Source organism: Hyla sarda, chromosome 7 (assembly GCF_029499605.1).
Source record: "Hyla sarda isolate aHylSar1 chromosome 7, aHylSar1.hap1, whole genome shotgun sequence".
Lineage (NCBI taxonomy): Eukaryota > Metazoa > Chordata > Amphibia > Anura > Hylidae > Hyla > Hyla sarda.
Genome location: NC_079195.1, coordinates 199,812,457 through 199,839,779, shown reverse-complemented (window position 1 = coordinate 199,839,779; position 27,323 = coordinate 199,812,457). Strand labels below are relative to the sequence as shown.

The window sequence follows — 27,323 nt, the reverse complement described above, 5'->3', positions numbered from 1 at the left end:
ATAATAGTGTTATTAAAGATTGAAGTGGTTGTCCAGTGAAAAAAAAATCAACCTGTGTATATAGTGTCAAAATGAATAATAAAGCAATTTATTTCTATATTAGCCATACTGCACAGATTTCCCATCATCAGCCAGGCTGTCTAGCTTTGACATCAAGTCACTGTCTCTGAAAGCAGTCTGCTTCATCCCTGCTCCCCCTCCCCTCCTGTCTGCTCTGGACTAGACCAATGATGTGAAAAGAGGGAGTTCATATACTGCTCATTAGATTTTAAATAGGCACTGTCAGCTACAAAAACTTTTTATTTGTTGTACATCTTGGCAAAACAATAGTTTTTCTGGGATGGGTCAACCACTCTACTCACATTTATCTAGATGTTCTTTCCCTAACCTAGTGTTTTCCACACTGCCTCCAGCTGTTGCAGAACTACAACTCCAAGCATGCCTGGTCAGCCAAAGGATGTCTGGGCATGCTGGGAGTTGTAGTTTTCATTTGGCTCACTCTGGAGATCAGCGAGTCAGAGCAGACTGAGGGAGGGGGAGGAGTCATCACAGTGAGGGAAAGAGAGGGACCCACCCCCTTCTTCTGAAAGACTTGAAAAGACAGTGAGCAAGATTAGTAAGTAAATAAAAGGTAATTCTGAAACAAATATAGGTCTTAGACACATAAAAATGATATGTACATGATCAGGATGAGGTACTGAGCAACACGTGTGTTTTTTTGGGGATATGACAGGTACACTTTAAGGGTATATTCACACTGCGGAATCCCCACGGAATTACACGAGTAAAAGTCCACACAGTGAACAGTAGCATCTGTGTGAATGGGTCTTCTGCGAGACCCGTTCACACTGCGGAATTTCAGCGGCGGACAATTCCGCCGATGAAATTGTTCTGTGCAAAGAAAGAACATGTTCATTCTTTGCGCGGAAGTCCACGAGCACTGCTTAGCCGTCAATGGTGACGGCGCAGTGCCGCATGGTCCTACCGCCGCCGCCGGCTGCCAGGCTGAATCTCCTCTCACTGAATTCTGCGAGCAGAGATTCCATTCACACTCCATAGTGTGAACATACCCTAAGGCAGCAGGAAGCCTTTCCCAGTCACAGTAGTTTCCCTAGAACAGGCTCAGCTGTTTTATCTGGGAAAATCTTCCTGGTAAACATTTTATTTTTAAATCAACTGGTGCCAGAAAGTTAAACAGATTTGTAAATTACTTCTATAAAAAAATCTTAATCCTTCCAGTACTTATCAGCTTCTGTATGCTCCACAGGAAGTTCTTTTCTTTTTGAATTTCCTTCCTGTCTGACCACAGTGCTCTCTGCTGACACCTCTGTCCATTTTAGGAACTGTCCGGAGCAGGATAGGTTTGCTATGGGTATTTGCTTCTACTCTGGACAGTTCCTAAAATGGACAGAGGTGTCAGCAGAGAGCAATGTGGTCAGGCAGAAAGGAAATTCAAGAAGAAAAGAACTTCCTGAGGAACATTCAGCAGCTGATAGGTACTGGAACAATTAAGATTTATTAATAGAAGTAATTTACAAATCTGTTTAACTTTCTGGCACCAGTTGATTTAAAAAAAAATATAGAAAATAAAAAGTCTTACAGTGGAGTACTCCTTTAAAATCTTATGGCATTAATAAGAGCTCCCCTCTTTACATCAATGGTATTTTCCTGAGCAGACAGAATGGGGAAACGGAAGCAGGAACAGGAGCACTGCCTTCAGAGAGTGTGGAGTAATGTGACAGCTACAAGCCAGACAGCTCAATTCAGGCTGGGTTTGAACTACAGTTCCCGTATACGGCTGGGAGGAGGGGTGGGCGGGGCTTAATCGCGGCGCCCGCACTCAGCCGTATTCGGGAACCGTATTTAATGTATGTCTATGAGCCGACCGGACTGAACCGCAGCCTCCGGTCGGCTGCTTTTTCGGCCGTATGCGGTTTCCCGACCGCAGGCAAAAACTAGGTCGACCACGTTTTTGCCTGCAGTCGGGAAACCGCATACGGCCGAAAAAGCAGCCGACCGGAGGCTGCGGTTCAGTCCGGTCGGCTCATAGACATACATTAAATACGGTTCCCGAATACGGCTGAGTGCGGGCGCCGCAATTCAGCCCCGCCCACCCCTCCTCCCAGCCGTATACGGGAGCCGTAGTTCAAATCGTAGTGTGAACCCAGCCTCATATGGAAGATATGTGCGCTATGCATAATAACATTAAATTAGTAAGTTACTACAATATACTTTTTGACACCACACACAAGTTTTTTATTCTTTTTTCGCTGTACCAAGAACCAGAAGAAGCAAATATCGAGAAAATACACAGAATCACGTACTTGGTCCGGCTGCGCCTCATCGGTCAGGACTCCTGTCATTATTACAGCCTCATCCAGAGAGTAGGACAAACCTTCAACAAAATAATTCTGTTTATTCTTGGATTCTCTTGAAAACCTCTCGCAGATCTTCTCCAGGCCCCGCACAGGGGTGTATTGTAGCTTCACATACTTCTTAGCTGGGACAATCTTGATTTCTGCAGCCACCAAAAATCCCAGGGTTCCACAGGACCAAGGGACGGCATAGAAGAGGTCAGAATTTTCTGTCTGTAAACAATGACAGCGCAAATGTGTAAAGAGGTGAAATACACATAAAATGATACGCTCAAAAATATATAGGAAAGCCATAGGTTTTATTCTTACCGGTGTACACCGGACAAGGCTGCCATCGGCAACGACAAGTTCGTAGGCCAAGCAGATGTGTTGAAAGAGTCCAAAGTTATGGGATGATGATTCGATTCCTGTTCCCATAATCAGACCGCCTACACCGGAAAATACAATATTTTATGATAAGCTGGTCTGTGTATCTGTAGAGCAGTGTTTGCCAACCAGTGTGCCTCCAGCTGTTGCAAAACTACAACTCTCAGCATGTCCGGACAGCCGAAGGCCTTCGGCTGTCCGGACATGCTGAGAGTTGTAGTTTTGCAACAGCTGGAGGCACACTGGTTGGCAAACACTGGGATAGAGGATGGAAAGTGGTTGTTTTCATTAAATGTGTCATCCCAAAAATTACCTATTGTTATATATATATATATATATATATATATATATATATATATAAATATATAATTGTATTTATTTTCTTTATTTTTTTAAATCAATCTGGTGCCAGTAAGTTAAACAGTTTAATAAATTACTTCTATTTAAACATCTTAATCCTTTCAGTACTTATCAGCCGCTGTATGCTCCACAGGAAGTTCTTTTCTTTTTGAATTTCTTATTTTTTTTTGTGTGTGTGACCACAGTGCTCTCTGCTGACACCTCTGTCCATGTCAGGAACTGTCCAGAGTAGGAGAAAATCCCCCTAGGAAACCTTTTCCTTCTCTGGACAGTTCCTGACACGGACAGAGGAGTCAGCAGAGAGCACTGTGGTCAGACAGAAAAGAAATTCAAAAAGAAAAGAACTTCCTCTGGAGCATACAGCAGCTGATAAGTACTGGAAGGATTAAGATTTTTAAATAGAAGTAATTTACAAATCTGTTTAACTTTCTGGCACCAGTTGATTAAAAAAAAAAAATAATTCTACCGGAGTACCCCTTTTAAATAAGGAGTTATTGCTAGGTCTTCATGATGACTTCACCTCCAGTTTCTATCACATAGAGAAAACAGTTTACTTTTACCGCCCAACGTCTATGGGGGAGATTTATCAAAACCTGTGCAGAGGAAAAGTTGTCCAGTTGCCCATAGCAACCAATCAGATCGCTTCTTTCATTTTTCACAGGCCTTCATGAAAATGAAAGAAGCAAGCTGATTGGTTGCTATGGGCAACTGGGCAACTTTTCCTCTGCACTGGTTTTGATAAATCTCCCCCTATATTTTCAAAAATAAAGAATACGTTTTTTTTGTCTTTGTAAATTTTCTCTTACCGACTGTCAGGTCATCAAGCTCCGGAAGTACTGGAAGAGTCCAGCCGATAGAATTAAGAAGGGCCGTCACCTGTCCCATATTCACCAAAGGTTCCACACGTACAACCTAATAAACAGGCATGACATATTATAGTAATCATTTACAGTGGTCCCTCAACATACGATGGTAATTCGTTCCAAACGAGCCATCGTTTGTCGAATCCATCGTATGTTGAGGGATTCGTGCAATGTAAAGTATAGGAAGCTGTTTCACCTGTCCCCGCCGGTCCCGATGGTGACCCCGGCCTCCGCTGGGCTCTCCTGGTCTTCTCCGGTCCTCCGCTGTCTTCCGCAAGGCCTTACTGGGCCTGCGTAGCGACGTCATTACGCCGCTGCGTACGCCGTTCCTATTGGATGACGTGCGCAGCAGCGTATTGACGTCATCGGAGAGGGTCAAGAAGACACCGGAAGACCAGCGCTGGACCCGGAGGGCCCCCCGGAGCATCGTGGAGGGGTAAGTAATACTTACCGCACCACCCGGGGAACATTAAGCTGCTATCCGGCAGCAGCTTAAGCATTTGGCACTGCCGGACAGCACTTAATGCGATGGCCCCGACATAAAAAAGAATCGTATGTCGATTTCATCATATGTCGGGGCCATCGTAGGTCGGGGGGTCACTGTATTTCCTGCCAAACACCACCAAAAGTTTGACTGGAAAAAATAATAATAAAAAATACCTGTCTCTTAGTGTCGACCTCTAAGATGTCCATAAGGTTGATCATGATGTTTTTGTGTGTGTTCTTGTACTTCCCGACACGCAGGGATACAGTTAACCAGCCTGGCCTCCCAGTGCACATGAAGTTTTTACCTCCATCTGCCTTCCAGCGACGCACCTGGGAAAACAGTGAAGGAATAATGTTATAATGTCATGTACATTACACATTACCAACGGTATACTAGTACAATAGTGATAATACAGTAACTCAATGCTATTTATTAGAGATGAGCGAACTTACAGTAAGTTCGATTCGTCACGAACTTCTCGGCTCGGCAGTTGATGACTTTTCCTGCATAAATTAGTTCAGCTTTCAGGTGCTCCTGTGGGCTGGAAAAGGTGGATACAGTCCCAGGAGACTCTTTCCTAGGACTGTATCCACCTTTTCCAGCCCCCCGGAGCACCTGAAGGCTGAACTAATTTATGCAGGATAATTCATCAACCGCCGAGCCGAGAAGTTCGTGACGAATCAAATTTACTGTAAGTTCGCTCATCTCTACTATTTATAACAGATAAGGCATAAAAGCAGCAACTATTATTATTTATACAGTATATTTATGATTAGGGATGTCCCGATACCATTTTTTTTAAGACCGAGTACAAGTACCGATACTTTTTTTTTAAAGTACTTACCGATCGATACCAATTACCAATACTTTTTTTCAATGTCATGTGACAGGGTTTTTTTTTTCTTTAATGGGAAAAAAAGTTTTTTTTTCTAGTTTTTATAACAGAAAGGGCTTTATTATATTAAACAATATATACAGTGATAGCCGTAAATGTTGGCACCCTTGAAATCCTCAAATTTTTCAAGGAAATTAAGTATTTCTCACAGAAAAGGATTGCAGTAACACATGTTTTGCTATACACATGTTTATTCCCTTTGTGTTTATTGGAACTAAACCAAAAAGAGAGAGAGGGAAAAGGAATATTGGACATAATGTCACCAAACTCCAAAAATGGTCTGGACAAAATTATTGGCACCCTTTCAAAATTGTGGATAAATAAGATTGTTTCAAGCATGTGATGCTCCTTTAAACTCACCTTGGGCAAGTAACAGGAGTGGGCAATATAAAAATCACACCTGAAAGCAGATGAAAAAGGAGAGAAGTTCCCTTAGTCTTTGCATTGTTTGTCTGTGTGTGCCACATTAAGCATGGACAACAGAAAGAGGAGAAGAGATCTGTATGAGGACTTGAAAACCAAAATTGTGGAAAAATATCAACAATCTCAAGGTTACAAGTCCATCTCCAGAGATCTAGATTTGCCTTTGTCCACAGTACGCAACATTATCAAGAAGTTTGCAACCCATGGAACTGTAGCTAATCTCCCTGGGCGTGGACGGAAGAGAAAAATTGACAGAGGTCAAACGTTTTCTGTAAGTCTTCACAAGGTTTTCACACACTGTTGCTGGTATTTTGGCCCATTCCTCCATGCAGATCTCCATGAGATCTGGAGACTGGCTAGGCCACTCCAGGACCTTGAAATGCTTCTTATGAAGCCCCTCCATTGCCCGGGTGGTGTTTTTGGGATCATTGTCATGCTGAAAGACCCAGCCACGTTTCATCTTCAATGCCCTTGCTGATGGAAGGGTTTTTCACTCAAAATCTCACAATACATGGCCCCATTCATTCTTTCCTCTACACGGATCAGTTGTCCAGGTCCCTTAGCAGAAAAACAGCCCCAAAGCATGATGTTACCACCCCCATGCTTCACAGTAGGTAAACTGTTCTTTGGATGCAACTCAGCATTCTTTCTCCTTCAAACACGACGAGTTGAGTTTTTAACAAAAAGTTCTACTTTGATTTCATCTGACCATATGACATTCTCCTAATCCTCTTCTGGATCATCCAAATGCTCTCTAGCAAACTTCCGATGGGCCCGGACATGTACTGGCTTTAGCAGGGGGACACGTCTGGCACTGCATGATTTGAGTCCCTGGCGGCGCAGTGTGTTACTGATGGTAGCTTTTGTTACTTTGGTCCCAGCTCTCTACAGGTCATTTACTAGGTCCATCTGTGTGGTTCTGGGATTTTTGTGGTCATTTTGACACTACAGTGTGAGATCTTGCATGGAGATTATCAGTGGTCTTGTATGTCTTCCACCAAGCTGCTTGATAATTGCAGATTCAGTCTTCCCAGCCTAGTGCAGGTCTACAATTTTGTTTTTGGTGTAGACTCTTTGGTCTTGGCCATAGTGGAGTTTGGAGTGTGACTGAGGTTGTGGACAGGTGATTTTATACTGAAAAGTTCAAACAGGTGCCATTAATACAGGTAACGAGTGGAGGATAGGGGAAACTCTTAACCTCTTCAGGACGCCCTGCGCCCGGTGCTTAAAACGGGGTCACGCCGTGGCCCCGCGCCATACCGGGTCGGTCCCGGCAGCTTATGATAGCCGGGACCCTGGGCTACTAGCGTGCAGCACCGATCGTTGTGCCGCACGCTAATAACCCTTCAGACGCGGCGATCAAAGTTGATCGCCACGTCAAAAACGAAAGTAAAAGCTTCCCGGCAGCTAAGTCGGGCTGATCGGGACTATCGCGATAAAATGACGATGTCCTGATCCCCTAGGACGCGAGCGGAGGCCCCCTTACCTTACTCCATCGCGTCCAATCGGCTTTGATTGCTCCAAGCCTGAGCTACAGGCTTGAGCAATCAACCCCCTATTATGCTGATCCGTGCAAAGCTATGGCTTTGCAGGGATCAGGGTAAAAGATCAGTGTGTGCAGTGGTATAGTCTCCTATGGGAGCTATAACACTGCAAAAAAAAAAAAAAAAAAGTGGAAAAAAAAGTTAATAAAGGTTATTTAACCCCTTCCCTAATAAAAGTTTGAATCACCCCCCTTTTCCCATAAATAATTGTATCGCCGCGTGCGGAAATGTCCGAACTATAAAAATATATCGTTAATTAAACCGCACGGTCAATGGCGTACGTGCAAAAAAATTCCAAGGTCCAAATTTGCGTTTTTTTGGTCACTTTTTATATAATGAAAAAAATGAATAAAAAGCGATCAAAAAGTCCGATCAATACAAATATAGTACCGATAAAAACTTCAGAACACGGCGCAAAAAATTAGCCCTCATACCGGCCCGTACACGGAAAAATAAAAATGTTATAGGGGTCAGAATATGAGAATTCTCAACGTATAAATTTTTCTGCATGTAGTTATGATTTTTTTTCAGAAGCACGACAAAATAAAACCTATATAAGTAGGGTATAATTTTAACCGTATGGATCTACAGAATAAAGAGAAGGTGTCACTTTTACCAAAAAATGCACTGCATAGAAACGGAATATATATATTTAACTTTTTGAAAAGGGATAGATTCATTAATTTTTATTAGGGAAGGGGTTAATTCACATTTATTATTAATTTTTTTTTTTATTTCACTATTTTTTTTGTTGCCAAAGGGGAATCTGTATTGCATACACTGATCAATGCTATGCCATAGCATAGCATGGATCAGTGTTATTGGCGCTCCTTTACTTCGGCCTGCCATGGATGGCTGCAGTAAAGGAGCGGTGTTCGGATGGCATGGAGCACGGTAAGGGACCTCTGGCCGTCCTCTCAGCTGATCGGGACACCGCGATTACACCGCAGTAATCCCGATCAGCATCCCTGAGGTAACCGGCAGTTAATCTCAGGAGTTTTAGATGCCGTGATTAACTTTGATTGCGGCATCTAAAGGGTTAGTGCAGGTCCCAGCTATGCCACGGGCTCAGCTGCTGGGCGCGCTTCATTGCTCGGGACCGGACGCAGGGGGTAAATTTATGCCCAGCAACCTCTAGGAGTTGATCTGAGCGGGAGTGCAGGCAGCTGACCGCACCTCCGTGATACCTGCCAGGGGGAGTCCCGCTGCCAAGTATCGGATTAGGTATTGGGGACATACTTGTACTCGTGCAAATGTCCACTATCAGTCCCAATATCGGTATTGGGACATCCCTATTTGTGACACATTGTACTTTATGTTAATGGAAAATTTTGCTCAATATGTTCAGCTATCATTTGCGAAAAATTCCAAAACTTGGCAAAAATATTAGAAAAATTAGCATTTAAAAATGTTTTACATTTACAGCTTTAAAGAAAGATTAATTCCACATAAATTAGCTAATAATTCACATTTACAATACGTCTTCTTTATGTTGGCATCATTCTATAAGTTTCCTTCTACTTTTATAATGTAGGAGGGTGTGAAAAACTTCACCCCTCAATAGAATTCACAATAGGATTTAGAAACCTGTTAAATGGTCACTGTCAGATACAAAAACATTTGATATGCTGTATCTTGGCAAAACATTAACCTTTCTAATATACTTCATAAGAAATGTTTATTTCCTTTTTAAATAAATCATGGCTTATAAAATCACGGCAAGAGGAAGCACAGGCATGAACAAAGTCTAGTAAGTGAGGGTAGGCTAGCACTCCTGTGTCTGATAGCACTCCTCTGTGCTCTCTCCTGTCTGATAAGACTCCTCTGTGCTCTCTCCTGTCTGATAAGACTCCTCTGTGCTCTCTCCTGTCTGATAAGACTCCTCTGTGCTCTCTCCTGTCTGACTGGTCTCCTCTGTGCTCTATTCTGTCTGATAGGACTCCACTGTGCTCTCTCCTGTCTGATAGGACTCCTCTGTTCTCTCCTGTCTGACTGGTCTCCTCTGTGCTCTATTCTGTCTGATAGGACTCCTCTGTGCTCTCTCCTGTCTGATAGGACTCCTCTGTGCTCTCTCCTGTCTGATAGTACTCCTATGTGTCTCTCCTGTCTGATAGCACTCCTCTGTATTCTCTTTTGTCTGATAGCACTCCTCTGTGCTCTCACCCATCTGATAGGACTCCTCTGTGCTCTCTCCTGTCTGATAGGACTCCTCTGTGCTCTCTCCTGTCCGATAGGTCTCCTCTGTGCTGTATTCTGTCTGATTGGTCTCCTCTGTGCTCTATTCTGTCTGATAGGACTCCACTGTGCTCTCTCCTGTCTGATAGGACTCCTCTGTGCTCTCTCCTGTCTGACTGGTCTCCTCTGTGCTCTATTCTGTCTGATAGGACTCCACTGTGCTCTCTCCTGTCTGATAGTACTCCTCTGTACTCTCTCCTGTCTGATAGGTCTCCTCTGTGCTCTATTCTGTCTGATAGGACTCCTCTGTGCTCTCTCGTGTCTGATAGGACTCCTCTGTGCTCTCTCGTGTCTGATAGTACTCCTATGTGTCTCTCCTGTCTGATAGCACTCCTCTGTATTCTCTTTTGTCTGATAGCACTCCTCTGTGCTCTCACCCATCTGATAGGACTCCTCTGTGCTCTCTCCTGTCTGATAGGACTCCTCTGTGCTCTCTCCTGTCTGATAGGACTCCTCTGTGCTCTCTACTGTCTGATAGTACTCCTATGTGTCTCTCCTGTCTGATAGCACTCCTCTGTGCTCTCTCCTCTGATAGCACTCCTCTGTTCTCTCTCCTGTCTGATAGCACTCCTCTGTGCTCTCTCCTGTCTGATAGCACTCCTCTGTGCTCTCTCCTGTCTGATAGCACTCCTCTTTTTGCAGTACAACTATAGTGATACCCATTTTTATGTTTCTTTCTTTTCACAACAAAGTTTTTTATGAATGTACTTTTTTGTGTTGCCATATGCTGACAGTCATAACATTTTTATTTTACGGACGACTGATTTGTGTTAGAGTTTATTTGCAAAATGAGCTGTACTTTTATTTTGTTTTTATTTGGCAGCCACAGGCTATAGCAGCTGGCAGGCTCAGAGGCCGTGATAGTTGGCAACCATCAGACACTGCCGTCGCATCATGGGGTATCTGATGGGTGACAGGGAAAGCCCCCACCCCCCTTTCAGCACTGTAGATGCGGCCGTCACACTGACTGTGACATCTACAGGGTAAGGCTTCTTTCATACTGCCATTGTGACACGACCGTATGACGTCCTTCGGAGAACCCGGGGAGGATAGCGGAAGGAAAAAATACATAATGCGACATTTCTTCCTCCCGCTACTCTCGTCAAAAACAACGGTGCACGACGGACCCCATAATAGTAAATGGGATTTGTCAGGACCCGTTGTGTCCCATCAAAAATAAAGTCTGTTAAAGGGGTATGCCGCCTCTCAGCGTTTTGAACAAACTGTTCCGAACACTGGAGCCGTCGCCAGGAGCTTGTGACGTCATAGCCCCGCTCCCTCATGACCTCATGTCCCGCCCCCTCAATGCAAGTGTATGGGAAGGGGCGTGACAGCCATCAGTATGAAAGGGGCCTAAAAGGAGAACTCCAGAATATAAAAATTGTACCCCATACTACCGGCAGTAAAAAAATAAAGATGTACATACCTTCCTCCGCTCCCCCGGGGCCTCCGGTAACCGGCTCCGGTCTCCTCCGCGATCCTCTTCCTGGTTGCCGGTGGTCGGCGAGTCATACTGCGCTAAGCCAATCACCGGCCGCAGCGAAGTCCCGACTCGGCCGGCCATAGGCTGAGCGGCAGTGTGACGTTTTTGGCCCCGGCAGCAGATGCCGGTGTAGTGAAGAATTGTGTGTCCTGAAGCGTTCTCACACTGCCGCTCAGCCTATCACCAGTCGAGTCGGGACTTCGCTGCGGCCGGTTATTGGCTGAGTGCAGTATAACTCGACAACCACCGGCAACCAGGAAGAGGATCGAGGAGGAGACCGGAGCCGGTTACTGGAGGCCCCGGGGGAGCGGAGGAAGGTATGTTCATCTTTATTTTTTTACTGCCGGCAGTATGGGGGACAATTTTTATATTCTGGCGTTCTCTTTTAAGTGTACACTCCTGACAGTCGTGCCGGGTGCTTGTCTGTGTATGACAGCCGGCCTCAGTCGCGATCCACAGGCTAGAAGATACGTGCCTGACCCCCAACACCCCCCCCCCCCCTCAGATTACCAGAAAGGGCCCCAGAATGTGCTGCAGACAACATGAGCTCCATTCATTTCTATGGGAGCATCAAAAAGTTGCACCCAACTAAATAAATGAGCCGAATAAAGGGTGTAAGGCTGGGCACGACATTTCTGAAAGCTTAAAGGGGTACATTTTTTTTTTCAATCAACTGGTGCCAGAACGTTAAACGGTGCCAGAACGTTACCTTTCAGTACTTATCAGCTGCTGTATGCTCCACAGGAAGTTTTTTTCTCTTTAAATTTATTTTCTGTCTGCCCACAGTGCTCTCTGCTGACACCCGTGTCCATGTCAGGAACTGTCCAGAGCAGGAGAGGTTTGCTATGGGGATTTGCACTTACTCTGTACAGTTGCTAAAATGGACAGCAGAGGTCAGCAGAGAGCACTGTGGTCAGGACATCACAGGAAATGCATTTCTTTTTGGATTTCTCTTTAGTATACAGCCCCTAAAAAGTACTGTAAGGATTAAGATTTTTTAATAGAAGTGATTTACAAATCTGTTTAACTTTCTGGCACCAGTTGATTAAAAAAAAATAAAAAAAAGTTTTCCATGGGAGTACCCCTTTAAAGCGTCATTTGAATAAGCTTTTGTCGTGGTGTCCAGACATGCGTAAAGTTTAGATCTCGCCGGGTGGATGTCAGGAGCCCCCCCCCCCCCCATACAGTTTCCCAACCAGTATGCCTCCAGCAGTTGCAAAACTACAACACCCAGCATGCCCGGACAGCTAAAGGCTGTCGGGGCATGCTGGGAGTTGTAGTTTTGCAACAGCTGGAGGCACACTGGTTGGGAAAATAGTACCAAAAAATAATCTTTTACCTGCTCTTGAATCTCTTTCACCCGGCGGTCATGCTGCTTTGGCGCGCTGCACATCTTGAACACCAGCCAGGCCCTGACGTAATAATACACATCGAACACCACCGAGAGGGGGAGCAAGAAGAGGCAGACGAACACCCATCTGTGGTGGACTATGACGTACTCGAAGCCCTTGGCCCTGATCCACAGCAGTAACAGGACCAGCGCCCCCGCCAGGTACAGGATCACATCCATTGTATCAGAAGAACCTGCAAATCACAATGTGAACAATGACCTATACCATAATGGCGCAACAACAATAACGTACAACGTCCTCCAGCTGGGCATTGTGGGATTTGTAGTTATGCAACAGCTGGAGGCACAGTGATTGGTAAATACTGCTATACATTCTAGGAAAGCAGTCACACAGATACAAAATATAAGTAATATAATATATAATATAGTATAAAATGAATACACAATAATAATAATAATATTAATAGCCGCCATACCTCACAGCAGCCTCCTCTCCCCGCACCTGCCTCCCACTACCCTCCTCTCTCTCGCTTCCCTGCCACACGCTCAGCTGTCAAACTAAGCCCCGCCCCCAGTGTTGTGAACCCCTCCCATCCGCCGCGTTGATTGGCTGCCTCACAGGTCGATCAGGCTGAGCTCAGATGGCGCGTTTCTAGGCTATGGCCAATCAGATGCTGAGCTCAGCATCGGAACAGAATGGAAAGCGGCGCTATGAGGGAGCGGACCAATCCGCGAGTAGAGGGGCGGGGCTACCTTGTTGCCGCGGTGACTGGTGTGTAACGTACAGCGCACGGCTGGCAGGCACGTGATCACGTAATAGCGCTGCCTTATGATACTTATATCCTGTATATTGTATTGTGATACAGGTCACGTGTTTTCTTTTGTTTACTCAGTCTGACTTTTTTTTTTGTTAATTGCAATAAAATGATTGAAAACCTGACATGTCCTGCTGCAACATCTTGAAAGTGATATTATGAAACCCCCCCTCCGCCCACATGTCATATTTTCAGTGCATCTAAAAAAAAGTGTAAGGCTACATTCACATCACGATTTTGCAATACGTTTTTGTATCAGTTACGCCCCCCCCCAAAAAAACAAAAACAAAACGGGAAACAAAAAACTGACACAACCGTATGCAAATTTGTGCATTATCAAAACCATATATAGTTTTTATATCTGTTAAAAAGTAATTCCACAGTCGCCCACAGACCCCTGCAGCCGAGGGTTACAACAACTCCCATCATCAAACAGACTTGTTTCCATGATGGGAGTAGTAGTTCTTCACAGCTGCGGGAGTCTGCGGGCGGCTGGGGAGACTACAGTAGCATTGGTACTACTACTCCTATCATGGAACCTGTTGTAGTACAGGGGCTGAGGGATTGATCGAATTATGTTTCACTTCTGAGACCCGCTACAATTATAAGTTATTAACCAGGGGAGCTGGCGGCACGCTGCGCCGCACCGCTCTGCTCCGCTCCCCAGCGATGTATATTTCAAATTTATAACTTCCACCATGGCCGGTTATATGAAAAACCCTGAGCCGCACTGTAGAATTTTTAAAACCCTGCTGAGAGCAGTGAATGGTCACTCGGTGCTGACCATTCAGGGCTCCCGGTGGGGTATTTGAATATGAAGTTGTGAATGTGAAATATACATCACTGGGGAGCGGCCCACTCCCTGGTTAATAACTTATGATAGCAGCGGGTCTGAGAAGTGAAACCCAATGCGTTCAATCCCTCAGCCCCTATACTACTACCCTCAACATGAAACAGACTCTGACTCACGATGGGAGTAGTAGTAGTAGTATAGCAGAACTGCAGGAGTCCCAGGTGTCTGTGGAGTAAAATGTAAAAAACAGTACAGAACCGCGCACAAAACTGTGGTAGACTACGGTTTTGTGCACGGAAAAAAAAAACCTGTACACGTACAAAAACTTACCCAACTGGATACATCTAGTTGTGTAAGTTTTTGTATGGTAGGTGAATGTATATGTTTTTCTATACTGTTGCATACGCTTTTCAAATTGAAAACGTATACTGCAACCTAAAGCAAAATCGTCATGTGAAAGCACCCTAAGCCTCAGTGTCCCCTTATAGTGTCAGACAGATGTCCCATAATAAAAGCCACAGTACCCACTTTAACAGTGTCAAACATCAAGATGTGTGTTAAAGGGGCACCATGGCTGTCTTTATTATAGTATATATGGCAGACACTGTTAAGGGGGCTCTGTGCCTGTGTTTATTATGATACTAGCTGAGTACCCGGCGTTGCCCGGTTTTTCCTTCCTAATCCTTGTTGGGGAGGAAAATAAACAAAGGAGGAAGCTTTTGACTTCATATCCCGTCTTCATATATTGTTGTCATATCCCGACCTCCTATCCCGTCATCATATCTTGACCTTCTATCCCGACCTCCTATCCCGTCCTCATATCCCGACCTATCCCGACCTCCTATCCCGACCTCCTATCCCATCCTCCTATCCCGTCCTCCTATCCCGACCTCCTATCTCGACCTCCTATCCTGACCTCCTATTTCGACCTCCTATCCCGTCCCCCTATCCAGTCCATCTATCCCGACCTCCTATCTCGACTTCCTATCCCGACCTCCTATCCTGACCTCCTATCCCGTCCTCCCATCCCGTCCTCCTATCTCGACCTCCTATCCCTTCCTCCTATCCCGTCCTCCTATCCCATCCTCCTATGTCGACCTCCTATCCCGACCTCCTATCCCGTTCTCCTATTTCGACCTTCGATCCCGTCCTCCTATTTCGACCTCCTATCGCGTCCTCCTATCCCGACCCGTAATATGTGTACCAGGTATTGAGATATCTCCAGCCGTACGGAAGTTTTGTGGGAACATACATTTCCCATTGATTTGCATAGGACTTTAAACAAAAACCCCGACCCTCACAAATGGGGGTAGTTAAGGGTTAAATTAACTATCCTATATTTTAAGTGGACATATAAGTAACATGTGACCAAGTATTATCGAAATATCTCCAGCCGTTTGGAAGTTATGCAGTAACATATATTTCCCATAGACTTGTATGGGACTTTAAACATAAACCCCTCCCCTGGCAAATGGGGGTGAGTAAGGGTTAAATCACCTATCCTATGTTTGTTGTTGACATATAAGTAACATGTGGCCAAGTTTCATGTTAATATCTTTAGCCGTTTGGAAGTTTTTGTGGAACATACACACATACATACATTAGTGTTGAGCAGCATAGGCCATATTCGAATTCGCGAATATGCGCGAATATATGGACGAATATTCGTCATATATTCGCGAATATTTGCATATTAGTAATACCCTCGTTTTATTTTCGCATACGCGGAAATTCGCATATGCGAAAATTCGCACGCCAGTCTCACACAGTAGTATTAGAGCCTTCTTTACACCACACAAGATGGAAGCAGAGAGGGGTGATCACTGTGATGTGTACTGTGAAAAAAAAAAAAAATTCGTAATTACGAATATATAGTGCTATATTCGCGAATATGCGATATTCGCAAATAAAATTCGCTTTGCGAATATTCGCGAGCAACACTAACATACATACATACACACACACACGTGTTGAGTTTTATATATATATATATATATATATATATATATATATATATATATATGTATATAGATATATGGCTAAGGGGACAGTCTTTACTACATATATATATATATATAGTCATGGCCGTAAATGTTGGCACCCCTGAAATTTTTCCAGAAAATGAAGTATTTCTCACAGAAAAGGATTGCAGTAACATGTTTTGCTATACACATGTTTATTCCCTTTGTGTGTATTGGAACTAAACAAAAAAAAGGGAGGGAAAAAAAGCAAATTGGACATAATGTCACCAAACTCCAAAATGGTCTGGACAAAATTTTTGGCACCTATAACTTAATATTTGGTCGCACACCCTTTGGAAAAAGTAACTGAAATCAGTCGCTTCCTATAACCATCAATAAGCTACTTAGGCTTCTTTCACACTACAAAATTCTCCGTTTTTAAACATCTGTACGAAGTTCCGTCTGAAATCCAGCTGAAAACGGCAGTAACAAAATGCTATACGTCCGTTAGAAAATACCATTATAGTCTATGGGATTTTCTAATATCCGTTTTAATCCATTACAGTGGTCCCTCAAGTTACAATATTAATTGGTTCAAGGGCGACCATTGTATGTTGAAACCATTGTATGTTGAGACCAGAACTCTATGGAAACCTGGTAATTGGTTCTAAAGGCACCAAACATGTCATCCAAAAATAGGAAAGAGTGAAAATTAAAAAAATAAAAATAAAAAAGTAGATTACTAATATAGATAAAGCAAATCCTTACATATAAAAGTAAGAAAGATCTGCTGGGAGCTGTAAATCACTGTCTATGTCAGTGCTTCCCAAGCAGGGAGCCTCCAGCTGTTGCAAAACTACAACACCCAGCATGCCCGGACAGCCTTTCATGATGGGAGTTGTAGTTTTGCAACAGCTGGTGGCACCCTGCTTGGGAAACACTGGTCTATGTAAAGGACAGGATCTTCTTCGGGGTCCTGTACAGTACACAATGTCCTAAAAAAGTAACATGGAGTCGCCCTCACCTGGTGTCCAAAGGAGCAGGTAACCCTGGTACAGGTAAAGTGTACAGAAGAACATGTAATACCTCCCTGTACTGTAGGGGGCGCTACCAGACATCAGTCAGTGCATACGCTTCAGTAATACAGGGGTTTTACCAGTAAAATGCCCCATTCTGATTGGTCAGTTCTTCCGGCCATTGACATATTTCACAGATCTGGACTGTCTGTACATTGTATGTTGAGTATGGTTTCAAGTTACAATGGTCCAGAAAAGACCATTGTATGTTGAAACTATTGTATGTTGAGGCCATTGTAAGTTGAGGGATCACTGTATAGTCCGTTATTGATAACGGACGTTATCTTGTGACGGAAGATAGCAACGGGAGAAATAGTGCATGCACTAGACACTCTTCGTTTGCACCTTATGGCGTTGTTGCTGCGCATATGTTGCTATAATAAAGACAGCTATAGTGCCACCTTACCAGTGCCAGGCATATATACAATAGTAAAGGCAGCCACAGCTCTCCCCTAACAGTGTCAGCCATGTATGTCATAGTAAAGACGACCTCAGTTCTCTTCTTCACAGTGTCAGCCATGTATACCATAATAAAGACAGCCAAAGGGCCCCCTTCTCAGTGTCAACCATGTATACCATAGTAAAAATTACCACAGCGCCCCCTTAACAGCATCAGCCATATATATTATAGAAAAGACAGCCACAGTACCAATTAACAGTGTCAGCCAAAAATACCGTGATATATATATATATATATATATATATATATATATATATATATTTATACTATAGTTTATTTTTATTTTTTATTTTTTTATGTATAGTTTTTTTTTTTTTTAACATCCTTTAACTTCAACAGACTGGTTAAATGCAGTGCAAACTATGCCTCAAAAAAGCAGAAAGGGTAAAAATTGTGTATAAGTACTGTACCCCCCAAAATGGTGCAACAAATCAAAAACAACAAAAAAAGGCCTAATGCAAAAATAAATGAATTACGGTATCTCACCAGCAGATGGCACCATTAGGTCTAACAAATGTTTTGCGGTGCTATGCTTTTAAGTTTGAGAATAATAATAAATATTATTATAATTATATTATTTATGCTGTATAATAATAATAATGGATAGTATTATTGTCTTATTCTAAAATCCTGCCAAGGACAACATCTGCAAAAAGTTCTTCCCAAGTGTTTGTGGATTTTCTCTAGGTACTCCAATTTCCTCCCAAACTCCTATAACATACTGCCAAATGATATTGGAATTTAGATTGGGAAGACATGGACTGATTTGAGTGATGACAAGTTATGTACAGTGCTTCTGTGTTTCATTTATGTTGGTGCTATATAAATGAATACACAAATTGTAGATAATAGCAGGTCTCTACAAACCTGATGTCAGATACTCCCAGCAAATAATAACTAAACCGATGGAGGAGGAGTGAATATAAAACGTAACCTTTAATAGCGTATTTAAAAAGTCTAATATAGTCTAATATAGTCTAAGTGAAGGTTAGGTAGGAAACACTGGTGATGGTTGCCAACCAAATTGGAGACGCAAGATTAACAATCAACTCACTCAACTTATTTTTTTTTTTTTTAAATCAACTGGTGCCAGAAAGTTAAACAGATTTGTAAATTACTTCTATTAAAAAATCTTAATCATTCCAGTACTTATTAGCTGCCGAATACTACAGAGAAAATTATTTTCTTTTTGGAACACAGTGCTCTCTGCTGACATCTCTGTCCATTTTAAGAACTGTCCAGAGTAGGAGAAAAACCCCATAGCAAACATATGCTGCTCTGGACAGTTCCTAAAAATGGACAGAGATGTCAGCAGAGAGCACTGTGCTCGTGATGTCAGCAGAGAGCTCTGTGGTCCAAAAAGAAAAAAAATTCTCTGTAGTATTCAGCAGCTAATAAGTACCGGAAGGATTAAGATTTTTTAATAGAAGTAATTTACAAATCTATTTACCTATCTGGCACCAGTTGATTATAAAAGGTTTTCCACCGGAGTACCCCTTTAATACAAGGCTGGTAGTACTGTGTACCACAACATACACATAAATTGGTTATTTCCCTGGCCCTGCAGTGAGGGTAGGGAACAGGTGGGGAATGTGCTGAAAAAGCGTGGAGCCTAACTTGTTTGTTGTCTGGCAGATTCTGTGAAGACGAGTCATGGTTGGAAGAAGACTTCATGACGGTCTGAGCAAGACAGAGAAAAAAAGGAAAGAAAACGACTTCAAGAAGACGCCTCCTGTGAGTCAGTAGATGTAGCTGCAGTGTAATTACTTACATGGTCTGCGGCATTTGTGTAGAGTCAGGGGTCACCACTATATGGTTCAGTGATATTTATTCAGTCACTATGTAGTGGTAATGGTAGTGGTCATGGTGTGGTGGTATTATTTTCACTTGTATACTGGTATTATTGGTAATATTTGTTCTCAGTATACAGGATTTGGGGATTTGGTCAGTAGGTCAGTAACAGTATGGTGGTAATATTTATTATTCATGGTGATAATATTCCACTTTCCTTCCTTCCTCACTAAACTAAAGGGCTCATGTTATATATATATATATATATATATATATATATATATATATATATATATATATATATATATATATACATATATTTTTTTTTTATAGACAATGGATGGGGAAGATAGCAGGCAGGGGGGGGGGGGGGGTGTTAGGCCAGGCCTTGAGCTGTGGTCCTTTATATAGTCACTTATATGGTATACAGATCCTGTGTGCAGCTGGTATCTATCGCTATGTGGGCACTTTGTATAGTGGTTTTATTCAGTACAGTATGGTGGTATTATCCAGTCATTGTGTGATGGTATATATTTCCTCCTTGTATACTGGTATTATTGTTCATAAAAAATGATCTTACCTACGTTAACGTGTTTTAAATATAGGTATTTATATAATTTTATTTTACTTTGTGTGGGGCATGAGGGGAGATTTGGGTGGGATAGGGGTGTGGCAGAGGTGTGACCAGGGGCTGAGCCTCACAGTGGGCCCTTACTTTATTCGGTCCAGGGGCCCAGAGTGTTGTAAGTCCCCCCTGATTGCTATATAAATGAAGGCACGGGCCCTGATTTACTATTGTAAACCCGACATGTTTTGTCGGGTTGTGCGCCAGATTCTGGTGCATTGCGTCAGAAATTCTGTCTGCGCCAGAATATGCGTCAGAATTGGAAAAAACCCGACTAACTCTCCATTTTACTGAGAAAACCCGGCATGGCCATTGGGAAAAGTGGGCGTGGCCGCAGAAAAGGGGGCATGTCCCTGACATTTTTACAAAAAAACTACATATTAAGGCTAAGTTTCCACTTGTTTTTTTTCTGGCAGTTTTTGGAATACGGCCACAGCAGTTTTTGAGCCAAAGCCAGTAGTGTAGTCAAAAGGAATAGGACATATAAAAGAAGGACTTACACTTCTCCTCCGTTATGGATCCACTTCTGGCTCAATAACTTCAGTGGCAGTTTTCCAAAAACTGCCAGAAAAAAAAAACAAGTGGAAACTTAGCCTTACTAAGGTTTCCACAGAAAATGTGGTGGATTTCAGCTGATGAAAACCCTACAGATCAGAGCAGGTGTAAAAAATTAAATAAAAAAATAAGCAGAATGTAGGGAAAAGTGCGAAATGTAGGGAAAGCTTAGTAAATACCATGGAAAAAAATTGTAGGGAATTAAAACCCACAAAGAAAACGGCACAACACTCTTAGCAAATCAGAGCCATTGTATGTCAGCATTAGTCTACATTGTTATCCATAGCACAGCCAGTAGGTGGCAATAGAGGGTGAGACCTGGCTACAGAAGTGGCTGAACTAGTGACACATTGACATTGAGGGCAGCAGAGAGGGACCAAGATTAAAGTGTAACTATTCTGACTTTAGGGGTTTGTGGTAACCCACTGGGTGTAATGGCGGGACTATGGGTGTGGCGGTGTGAATGGTGCGATCTGATGTTATTAACCCCGGGGGTCAGATGGTATTAACGCTTATGTGTTCTTGACGCCATTGTGGTTTTCGGGCTCAGGAACATCACATGCCTGGATTCTCCGCTATCCCGATTGCTAGTAGTGAATGAGAGTCCACAACCAGTAATGTTCAAACGGAATCTTTACTGAGTAGAAGACACGTGTAATTATCTTCAAGGCTAAGGCCAGATTTCTCAGAGAGGTGACCGGGACCCAGAGGACCTCGCAGCTTGCTACTTGTAGTTAGGTTCAAGGATACTAGTAGGTGTCTTAAATTCTTTTATTCTATTCACACAACGCGTTTCTGGATATTAATAATCCTTTCTTCAGGTACATACCTACTGAGGAAAGGGCCGTGTTCTGCTTGTAAGAGCCCTGAAACGCGTCTAGGTGTATAATTTTAGCACCGATATTTCACTCACCTCTGAAGGATCGATTGTGGGTCAAACCAGCAATACCATCTAAGTCTACACATCCAGGCGGCGTTGCCAAGCGCCTGAGACGTCACACACCATCAGGATACCACGAGGTCTGCACCGCTAAGATTCCAACTGCAGCGAAAGATCACGGGAGCGGCTATCATTCACACTGGTCTGTGGCAGGCAGACCGCCGCGGTGACGTGTGCCAGCGTCTTTTCAGGACCCGAGATTTGCGGACCTCACCAGTTGTCCTCAGGTGACGTTACAGTGGGACTCTATTCAAGCTGGTAAATATTAACCCACCCATTCCTTTCAGTGTATCAGGATCCTATATCAGTTACGGGACTTTAACACATCTCTGGATTTCCAGTTACCGGACTATTGAAAGTGATATATTTTATTACATTTTTATATATTTTTTTTATATTTTTGTAAAAATATCGGTGTTTATATATTATGTATGTCTAAGTTAATCTATTTCTTCTCCTCGGTACAAGGGCCCTGTGCAACGAGGCTAAGTCATATCAATTGACAATTTATATATATTTTTAATAAAATTGTGTCCTATATTTGAAGCACGATCCAGCTATTTATTTATTTTTAATCATTTGTATTATTTTTCATCCATGTATCAGGTAACTGGTACTAGTCTTGAGGGGTTGGTTACTGTTTGAAAATATTGTTTTAAATTTCCAGCACCTGGTGTGGGACAACCTCCTTACCTCGGCTAGTTAATTGTGAGCTGCACAACCCTTTTTGTTCATATTTGTAAATTACTTCTATTAAAAAATCTTAATCATTCCTGTATTTATTCGCTGCTGAATACTACAGAGGAAATTCTTTTCTTTTTGGAATGCTCTCTGATGACATCACGAACACACTGCTCTCTGCTGACATTATAATATTAATAAGTCTTTATTTAGTGTTGTCCTTAGTGGGATTTGAACCCAAGGTCCCAGCACTGCAAGGCAGCAGGGCTAACCACTGAGCCACCATGCTGCCCTTAGCATATATCTGCTATGCACGGTTGCTAAAATGGACAGAGATGTCAGCAGAGAGCACTGTGGTCGTGATGTCATCAGTGTTCCAAAAAGAAAGGAATTTCCTCTGTAGCATTCAGCAGCTAATAAGTACTGGAAGGATTAAGATTTTTTAATAGAAGTAATTTACAAATATGTTTAACTTTCTGGCACCAGTTGATTTAAAAAAGAAAAAAAAATAGTTTTTCCACCGGAGTACCCCTTTAAGGGTTAATCACTGCACAGCTACACCCCATATACCCTACACCCCCACAAGCTTACCACATGATAACTTACACACAGGTCCTTAAGACCACCCACAGGTCCTCTATACTAACTCTAAACTAACTATACATAGGGATCCCGTCTAAGCATTTAGAGTGACATACCCACCATATTAAACAACAGGTGGAGACAACAGGGGGAGACCCTGCAGGGGAGCCCCCAGGTCACCGAGGGACTCAACCTGACAGGGCCTACAGGTAATACAGGACCGTGTACCTGTACTGGGACATCACAGATTATTAAAGGGTACCTCTCATCAAAAAAACTTTTGATATATTATAGATTAATGTATGCAGAATAACTTTACAATTGTATGTTATTAAAAAATATGCTTCTTTCTATTTAATTGTCCACTTTGAAGAAATGACCACTAGGGGTCTCCCTACCAGTCCTGGCAGCAAGCATTTCAGACTCATGCTGGAGTCCTAAACACTACGAGCTGCCAGTCTGCTTTGTTCACAAAGGAGAACACTCAGAGCTGCCAGCCTGCTTTGTTCACAGCCTGTTTGGCTGTGAACAAAGCAGGCTGGCAGCTCTGAGTGTTTAGGACTCCAGCATGAGTCAGAAATGCTTGCTGACAGGACTGATCGGGAAAAATACAATAGAAAGAAGCATATTTTTCATTAACATGCTATTGGAAAGTTATTCAACATTCATTAATCTAAAATATATCAAAAGTTTATTTGATGAGAGGTGCCCTTTAAAGAAGGTTTCCCATGGTGCCCATGACAGAAATTGCTAAATACCCCTCCCTCCATTATAATGACCGCGGTTAACACCTGTTCTTCCTGCTGGCATGGGATGGTGTGGGACCTTACTCAATCCTTCTCTACTAGGATTGGACATGATTGGATTATATTCTGCAATTATGATAGTATGGATCTCTGGGATATGTATTTTACAATGATGCAAATAAAGTGTATTTTTCATCCTTGCCCAGTACATTAGATAAATTACAGTAGACAAATTGGAATTATGTTTTATTTTTCCTATCTCCAGTGCTATACAATGTCCTGTCCCTCAGTGGCATAGATGTTACTAATTTGGTTCTGCAATCTGTAAAACAGGTGACTTTATGACAAATACAACAACAACAACAAGTGTGGTGCTGTTTTTGGAAGCAATCATCTCTGTTTGTATAATCCTGGATAACTCCCTTTATGAATTTTTGAACGATGATGAATAGGATTTGCGATAAATATTTCTTCATTTCTATAAATAACATAAATATTTTACTTTTGTTGGCCACGCCAATGGGAAATTTCTCCAATACAGTGGTTTCCAAATAGTGTGCCTCCAGCTGTTGCACAACAACAACTCCCAGCACTGGGAGTTGTAGTTTTGAAACAGCTGGGGGCACCCTGTTACGAAAACACTACTCCAATGTCTCTAGCTAATAAAGACAATTCCTCGAATTAGGATCTGGCGCTGCTTCTCAGCTTCACATCGGGATTTTTTTATATGATTTATTTGTTTGATAAAAGTGTACACAGTAAAGCATTTCGTGGCTGTCCTAGCCCAAATGCAAGGGCATTAAAAATGGAATAGTAATATGTGGTGAGGGTGTGATGGACTGCAGATGTTATTACCATAGGGGCAGATGGCATTAACCGCTTGTGTTCGTGACGCCGGGGCGTGGTTTTACCTCTACACCGCTCGAAGGTATGACCGCTGTATCCTGGGCTAGGCACAGGGAAAATAATGACTCCAGCGCCAAGTTACAGAACAACGACAGCTTTACTAAGGAAGACAGATGGAATAGTCTTTACAGCTCAGTTAGGCCTAAGGAAGTGACCAGTGACTTAAGAGACTTGCGGGCTCACTGGGACTTGTAGTGGACTTGGAGTAATTGCTACACACCCACACTGAATTTAGACAGACTGATCTTGAATGACTTGACTAGGACTGACTAGACTTCACCCCTTGTGTAGCTTACCAGGTTTTGACATTCACCTGTGGGGCACTTGGTTAGTGGAAGCGTGGCTGCGTGGCAGGGCTTGGGTCTCCTCAGGACACCAGACACTCTCTCAAGTCTTAACTTCACTGCACTCAGCACAGAACTCAAAGGGACCGAACTAGCTCCTCCCTGGGTTTATATGGGGAGACTTTGGAGGGGTCCTATAGGTCACCTACAAGTCATCTGGTCACTGACACCTTCCCTGGTTACAAGACTTAGCAACATTTAACCCCTTAAGGACCGAGCCCTTTTTCACCTTAAGGACATTTTTTGCACATCTGACCACTGTCACTTTAAACATTAATAACTCTGGAATGCTTTTAGTTATCAATCTGATTCCGAGATTGTTTTTTCGTGACATATTCTACTTTAACATAGTGGTAAAATTTTGTGGTAACTTGCATCCTTTCTTGGTGAAAAATCCCCAAATTTGATGAAAAATTTGAAAATTTAGCATTTTTCTAACTTTGAAGCTCTCTGCTTGTAAGGAAAATGGATATTCAAAATAATTTTTTTTTTATTCACATATACAATATGTCTACTTTATGCTTGCATCATAAAATTAACGTGTTTTTACTTTTGGAAGACATCAGAGGGCTTCAAAGTTCAGCAGCAATTTTCCAATTTTTCACAAAATTTTGAAACTTGCTTTTTTTCAGGGACCAGTTCAGGTTTGAAGTGGATTTGAAGGGTCTTCATATTAGAAATACCCCATAAAAGACCCCATTATAAAAACTGCACCCCCCAAAGTATTCAAAATGACATTCAGTCAGCGTTTTAACCCTTTAGGTGTTTCACAGGAATAGCAGCAAAGTGAAGGAGAAAATTCACAATCTTAATTTTTTACACTCGCATGTTCTTGTAGACCCAATTTTTGAATTTTTGCAAGGGGTAAAAAGGAGAAAATGTTTACTTGTATTTGAAATCCAATTTTTCTCGAGTAAGCACATACCTCATATGTCTATGTTAATTGTTCGGCGGGCGCAGTAGAGGGCTCAGAAGGGAAGGAGCCAGAGCAGCCCCGAACAGCCTGTAATTCCGGGTCACCGGGTCACTGGAGACCCGATTGACCCGGAATCTGCCGCAGATCGCTGGACTGAATTGTCCAGCGATCTGCGGCCATCGCCGACATGGGGGGGCATAATGACCCCCCTGGGCGATATGCCCCGATGCCTGCTGAACGATTTCAGCAGGCATCGGGCACCGGCTCCCCTCCAGCTAGCGGCGGGGGGCCGGGTTTTGACAGGACGTACTCAAACGTCCTGAGTCCTTAAGGACTCGGAAAAGGGGCCGTTTGAGTACGTCCTGCGTCCTTAAGGGGTTAAAGGTATATACATTATACAGATAATGCAATAGATAACACAAGGTATAATTGACTATTTAGCTTAAAGAGGTACTCCGCTGCTCAGCGCTTGGAACAAACTGTTCCGAACGCTGGAGTCGGCGCTGGGAGCTTTGGACATCATAGCCCCGCCCCCTCATGACATCACGTCCCGCCCCCTCAATGCAAGACTATGGGAGGGGGCGTGACAGCCGTCACGCCCCCTTCCATAGACTTGCATTGAGGGGGCGTGATGTCATGAGGGGGCAGGGCTATGATGTCACAAGCTCCCGGCGCCGGCTCCAGCGTTCGGAACAGTTTGTTCCAAGCGCTGAGCAGCAGAGTACTCCCTTAAGGGGAAACTCAGGGGACACTGCAATAGAGTCCGCCAGATGGGACAGCAAGGGTACAGGGGTACAACTCCTTTTGGTTACACAATAAATACATTAAAAAGTACAAATTTTTTTTTTGATGAAGATGTTATGAAGATAAAGGATTAAAAAAAAACGTAAGCAAAAAACAAACAAACAACAACAACAGTATTTGCTGCATTAGGAAGAAGTTAAAGATAATATCATATCAGCCCTTGGTTTCATATTGCTGGAAACCAGGATTTGGCAAGTTAAATTTTTTCCCCCCTGAAGACATGAGGTACCAAAAAAGTTGACTGTCCCCTATGTACGCACTGATGAAGATCACGGAGGATTGGAGGATAGATCACAGATAACCAGCTTTATAGTCATGGCCTCTCGACACCCACTGCCTTCCCTGAAATGATTCTCTGTTGAGGTGACAGCTCAGGGATCGTCTGTGCTCATCACCTGTATTTATACTCAATAAATACGACCTGCCATTCGCCGGGGACGACGTGGTGCCATCGTGTTGAGTATTTGTGGTGACAACAATGTAGTTGTCAGTAAACAAATAAAGCTTTCAGGTTAACTGCTATGTACACAACGTCAATCTCATGGAAGCGTTTTGGGTCAATCTATAAAGATTGGTAGGATTTATGTAAGACCAAAATAGTGTTAACTGTATAATTCCACTTTACATTCATGAGCAATCATAAAGCATGTCACAGAGCTCAGCAGGATGTCTTTACACTTAATGGCGGTGCTGCAAAGGCGGGATCTTTTTTATACCTGTTTGCTTTAACACCCAACTAGTTGAATACCTGGCGTTGCCCGTTCTTACTACCTAAACCTTGTGGGAGAGGAAAAGCAAAAATTATGTTCTCGCCCTCATATTTGAACCTCATATTTTGACCTCATATCCCATCCTCAAATCCTGTCCTCATATTCTGTCCTCATATCCCGACCTCATATCTCATCCTCACATCTCATCCTCACATCTCAACCTCATATCTCATCCT

General features: G+C 43.0%; 1 protein-coding gene across 3 annotated transcripts in view; it reads right to left on the bottom strand.

The window, feature by feature from the left end:
- The window catches only part of DHCR24 (24-dehydrocholesterol reductase), a 37,401-nt gene that overhangs the window by 8,968 nt on the left and 1,110 nt on the right, over positions 1-27,323 (bottom strand). The window contains exons 1-6 of one of the 3 annotated variants that reach the window (XM_056532139.1): positions 13,002-13,093; positions 12,371-12,615; positions 4,625-4,780; positions 3,908-4,013; positions 2,685-2,803; positions 2,325-2,588 (exon numbers count right to left, since the gene is read on the bottom strand). In XM_056532139.1, the coding sequence (XP_056388114.1) occupies positions 2,325-2,588; positions 2,685-2,803; positions 3,908-4,013; positions 4,625-4,780; positions 12,371-12,601 (876 nt within the window). In that variant the 5' untranslated portion in view covers positions 12,602-12,615; positions 13,002-13,093. Of the gene's footprint in view, positions 1-2,324; positions 2,589-2,684; positions 2,804-3,907; positions 4,014-4,624; positions 4,781-12,370; positions 12,616-12,858; positions 12,974-13,001; positions 13,094-27,323 lie in introns of those variants that run through there. The other 2 variants (XM_056532138.1, XM_056532140.1) reach the window with 2 other exon arrangements.